We start from the raw sequence: 6000 nt of genomic DNA, 5'->3' as shown, positions 1-6000 counted from the left end.
TGGCCACATCTCGTATTTTCAATGAATACCAGAACATCACAAGCGATTTGCTCATCCTACCATGCTTTTGTATTGTATTATTATGCTTTTAAAAAAATTTCCAATTTAGTTATTATTTTATATATTCAAAAACTTATAATTATAAAAATAAAACAATTCAACCATTTTTTATAAATGTAGTTTAACATACTTTTTTTGTTTAATTTGCACTGTTGTACTATTATATTAATTAATTTTTAATTTAATCGATTTATTAAGTTTGATTTTAAACCAATTTTTGGTCATGGTTACGGATTGCAACAAATGTTTACTTGTAGATGAGTGATCCAAAGCGAGATGGTTCAACTCAAAGTTCACAAAATTCTTCTCTAAGTAGAGATGATCAAACAACAACCAAGGAAAATGTTTGAAAAAAAGATTACTCCAAGGGTAGCTTGTTGGAACCATTTCACCAAATTTGTGACTGAAGAGGGGGAGAAGAGAGCAAGGTGCAATGCATGTGATGTTACTTACACAATGGAATCAACTTTGGGTTCTACAACAAATTTGAATAACCATTTGAAAGCATGCCTAAAAAGACCTCGAGGTAATACTTCTAATCCGAAGCAATCAGAATTAACATTTGTGAAGGTTAGCCAAGAAACAACGGATTTATCAACTTGGGTGTTTGATAAAGATGCTGTTAGAAAAGCATTGGTTCGTATGATAATTATGGATGAACTAAATTTTAAAATTGTAGAGGGAGAGGGTTTTAAATACTTTCTTTCTATAGCATGCCCACGGTTTAGTCTTCCATCTCGTTGGGCAATTAGAAGGGATTGTCTTGATTTATTTAACTCCATGAAGAGTGTGATGAAGAATTATTTTGAAAAAGATATAAGTAGAGTTTGTTTGACGACAGACACTTGGACTTCATTTCAGAGGATATCTTATATGGCTTTAACAGCACACTGGGTGGATGATGAGTAGAGGTTGCAAAAAAGGATTATAAATTTTTGCCCAATATCTGCTCATAGAGGTGAAAGCATAGGTCAAGCCATTGAAAAATGTCTTCGAGATTGGGGGACTGAGAGGGTCTTCACTATTACAATTGATAATGCATCCGCCAATGGTGTTGGCATTGAATAATTGAGAAATAAATTGAATCATCAAAATGCTTCTGTTGCAAATGGAAGATTTATTCATATGAGATGTGTTGCACACATTCTTAATCTCATTGTGCAATACGGTATTAAGGATGCTTCTGTGTCTGTGGATCGAGTTAGAGGTGCTATGAGGTATATAAGAGCATCACCATCGAGGTTGACAAAATTCAACCAACGGGTAAAAGAAGAAATGATAGATAGTAAGGCTCAATTGTGTTTAGATGTGCCTACTAGATGGAACTCAACATATATGATGTTAAAGGTGGCTGAAAAATATGAGCGTGCATTTGAATCATATGTACGTAATGACCATAATTTTTTTCTTGACCTTACTGCTGGAGATGGAGTTCCTACATTTGATGATTGGATAATTGTTCGAAGAATTATAAAAGTATTAGAGCCTTTTTATCATCTTACATTGAAGGTGTCCGGATCTTTGCATGTTACCTCTCATTCACTTTTTGAAGTATTGACAGATGTGCATTGTCTTTTTGATGGGTGGCAAGATTGTGGAGATCTAGACATAATTTCTATGACTTCAAAAAATGAGAGAGAAATATAATAAGTATTGGGGTGAAGGAAACAAGATCAACATGCTAGTTTACTTGGCGTCATCTTTGATCTGTGATGTAAAATGAGTTTTTTGGACTTTGGGGTCAACTTGCTTTTTCCTAATGTTGCTAATGACATTATGAAAATGATTGATAAAGATTTGCATTGCTTGTTTAATGAGTATTCTTCTAATGCCGGGAGAATTGAATTGTTTGAAGGTAGATCTAGCTCTTCGACAAATCTTTGCAGTTCAATGGAAATAGATCAGTCAGAAATGAAAACGGGCTTGGCCAAACAAAAATCCCTTAAGAAGAAGAAACAAGTTGGATTAGAAAGCAAATCTGATTTGGATAGATATTTGGTGAGGATGAAGAAGTAAACAATTCAAGTTCATTTGATTTACTATTGTGGTGGAAAATGAACAGTCCTAGATTCCCTCTTCTTGCACAAATGGCTCGAGATATTCTTACTATTCCTATCTCAACAGTTGCCTCGGAAAGTGCATTTAGCACGGGTGGACGTGTTCTCGATAGTTTTAGAAGTTCTCTAACTCCTCTCATGGTCAAAGCTTTGGTTTGCACACAAGATTGGCTTCGGAAATCTAATGATGCCATCAATCTTGAAGATTATTTTGATGAACTTCAAACAATGGAAGATGGTAATATATAAATTTTAATTTATAAAATAAGCTTTTGTATTCTTTATATTAGTAAGCATTCCCATAATTTAACTAACAACTTTGTTTTTACATTTGCTAGACTTATCCAAAATACCCGAAGATCAAGAAGGTAACATACTTAGCATTAGTTTATAAAGTTAAATGTTTATTTAATTTATTTTTGCAATTTTTTTTATTATTTAACTAACTCATTCAATACTTTTACTAGATGTTTCAAGATTATCAACGGTGTTTGAAGCACAAGAAAAAAGTTAAATATTTCTATAATGGTTTTTGAACTGATGTGTTATTGTTATTAGTTTGGTTTGGTTTGTTATTGCTGTTGGTTAATTGGACTTTTGTTGTGTTCTTTTGGTGTAGGTTTCTATTGCATTTTGTAATTTTGCTTATGTTTTTTATTATAATCTTTTTGTATTATTTTTGTTGTTTATTTGGAATCATGTTGTTTATTTGGGTTGATGTTGTGTTGCTTTTATTTATTCACTTATTTACTTCAATTTTTTGTTGTATGATCATGTTTAAAAACTTTAAAGAATTTTTTTTTGAAAAATTACATAAAAATAAACAACACTAATTTTATTTTATTTTTAAATTTAACTCGAAAAAAATATTCCATTCGATTCGATTCGAATTCTATCTCACTTGATTCGATTCGATAAAACTTCAAATAAAGTTAGGATGATAAAATGAGATTTGAAAACTCGATTAATTCAAAAATTTTTGATTCAATTCGATTCGATTCGGTCAAATGCTCACCCCTAATGACGGTTATTGAATCCCAGTTGAACATCAGGAATTCATAGGATACAAATAACATGTCATTAGGGATTTCATGTTTCGGGTGCTGGTCTTGAATGTCCTACTGATGGTTGAGGTCCTGCATTTGTTACGGATACTCCACAACTCGTGTGAGCAGCATCGTGTAGCCTACATTCCGACCCACAGCTCATGTGAGCAGACCCATTTCACAACTTGTGTGAGCAACAATGTAAAGGAAAGATTATGATTATATGTTTAAGCACACTTCGTGTGAGCTTTCTCGAGTATCCGATGTTATTCTATATGGTTCAAAGGGCAATGAAAAGGATTGTAAAGGTATGTGCTCATATAGTAATATGCATATGTTCATGGAAAGGTTAAATGATATATGTTCACATGGAAATGAAACATCATATGTTTAATTCAAATGAATTATGTATGAATGCACTAACTTGTGTGTTGATGATGGTGCTTAGGCTTATGCCAAGCTTGTGGTTGGATTACATTATGCTTGTACTTAATGTTATTTAATGAAATGGTAAGTCATGTTTCATGTTCTACGAACTTACTAAGCATTAAGTTATCTTTCATATGTTTTTTAGATAATGGGAAGCTCAATCGGTTTGGAAGCTTGTCGGAGATCTATCACACTATCCAACATAAATTTCGGTAGTTTTTTTTTATGTTTTGGCCAAGGTTATAATGGCATGCATAGGTGGATTTGTTTTGGTAGTTAGTTGAATGTTAGTTGATTATTTTTGGCATGTATAAGTTGTTTGGATTTGGTACCTTTTGATACTTGCCAAACTATGTCATTTTGGGTACTTGTGATGCATGAATGGTATGGCTCAAATAGCATGTTTGTGATGAAATGTTAATGATCATATTTGTGACATGATTTGTTAGAAGTTGAATTTTGTTTGATGATGAAAATGTGATCAAATATTTGCATGTTTAGGTAAGTTATAGATGAATGCATTTGAGGTGCCTTGTATGGTATATTGGTTGAATGATCTTGGATTATTGAATTAGTCATTTCACATAGGTTTTGGTCATGTTTTGACGCCTTGATTATATGTACAAAAGGTTTTTAGGCATATGCATGAATTGGTGATGGAATTGGCTTGAATTTTGGGCAAATTCATGTCCACACGACCTAGCGACATGGGTGTGTGAATTAGCCGTGTGTGACACACAGCCTAGTGACACGACTGTGTGTCCGCCTATAGGTTATATTGCGTGCAAGTCAAGTAGTTACACAGCCTAGCACACGGCCTGGTACACAGTCGTGTGGGGCTTTTTCGACAGCTACACGACCTAGCACACGGGCGTGTGACTTGGCCATGTAACCCTACTCATAAAGTTACACGAGTGAGGACAGGGGCTGGGACACAGCCGTGTGTCTCTATTTCGATTGTTGCACGGCCTGAGACACGGACGTGTGCCTCAGCCGTGTGAGGCACATGGCCGTGTGACCTCTGCAGTCAAATTTTTCTAACTTTTTCTTATACTTTCCAAATGTTTTCAATTTGGTGCTGAATTGTTTCTAAGGTGTTTCTAGGGCCTCGAGGGCCCGATTTAGGGATGATATGTATGTGAATGAATGATTTATGTTATGTTTATATTAATGTATGAAATGTATGTTGTAATGTTTTGCTTGTACGGTAACGCTCTGTAACCCTAATCCGGCGACGAGTATGGGTTAGGGGTGTTACACCTATCCAATCACCAATTAAAATATCTAATAACCAAACAAACAAAAAAAACTTGAAAAAATATTATTTACAAGTGACATGCAATATTTGCAATTACTAATTAATCCTTTCATGCATGAACGTTTAGACATATTGTGCCATCTACATAAATAAATAAGATTGATTTTTAAATTGTTTTTACCCATTCAAAAATCCTTAACACAGTGTGATGGGTAAATTTTAATAAAGATTCCATTTCGATAAACTTGCATGGTTAAAAATCAATATAAAAAACTGAAATAAATATATAAAATATTCTTAATACCCCATACATTTGTATATAAATGATTCACTTTTAATAATATTATTAACTTTATAAATAACTAAATTTTATCAAATGTATAGTTGTATTTATATTACAAATAAAAAATAAATGGTGGAATTATTGTTGATTCATGGAATAATGCACCAAGAATGGAAAATATGATTACGTCATGTGCTGAGATCTCAAAATGAAGCTACAGATTGCATGGCCAAAGTAACCACTTGACTTGCTAGTTTACAATTGTTTATTGCTCATTTAGAGGCAATAAAGGACATTTTATTAGAGGATTGTAATAAAATCTTAGTATTGTAATGAAACCAGTGAATGTAATCGTATAATTGTTATTTTTTCAACCAAAAAAATAAATATAACAATCACTCTTTATATTTTAACAAATATAAAATTTCAATGCTACCAACACATACAAACACTATAACTAAATATTGTAACATATATAAAATTGGCTGTATTATATTAAAAATAATTCTAAAAACAAAAATAAACAGAAATCACAGACCTTTTTCGAAAAGCTAAACTCCTCACACAAGTTTTATGTTGACCTAAACCAATGCCCCACCACAACATATTTCAACAAATTTATTTATATTATAATTTATCACTAAATAAAAACATACATATCTTGCTACCAACTTGTTGCACAAAATGAAAAAAAAAAAATCTTTGTTGGGATCTAAAGGACCTTACAGGGGTAAACAAAATTTAGATTTTTTTCAAACCCATTACCCTTGTGTGATTCATCATGTCAATGGTTGGGGTGGCATCGGGAACTGGTGTCGCACCAATCATTGACATGACCAATCACACAAGGGTCACTTTTGTATTTTT

General features: G+C 32.8%; 1 protein-coding gene across 1 annotated transcript; it reads left to right on the top strand.

The window, feature by feature from the left end:
* Positions 1 to 378: 378 nt before the first annotated feature.
* Positions 379 to 1128, top strand: LOC107908744 (uncharacterized). Its single transcript, XM_016836008.2, has 2 exons — positions 379 to 696; positions 970 to 1128. Exons 1-2 carry the CDS (start codon positions 379 to 381, stop codon positions 1126 to 1128), a joined length of 477 nt encoding a protein of 158 aa, XP_016691497.1.
* The last annotated feature ends 4872 nt before the right edge of the window (positions 1129 to 6000 follow it).

The sequence above is a fragment of the Gossypium hirsutum genome, chromosome D08 (assembly GCF_007990345.1).
Source record: "Gossypium hirsutum isolate 1008001.06 chromosome D08, Gossypium_hirsutum_v2.1, whole genome shotgun sequence".
Taxonomy (NCBI): domain Eukaryota; kingdom Viridiplantae; phylum Streptophyta; class Magnoliopsida; order Malvales; family Malvaceae; genus Gossypium; species Gossypium hirsutum.
Note: the sequence above shows the minus strand (reverse complement) of the source record. Positions and strands in the feature narration are given on the sequence as shown.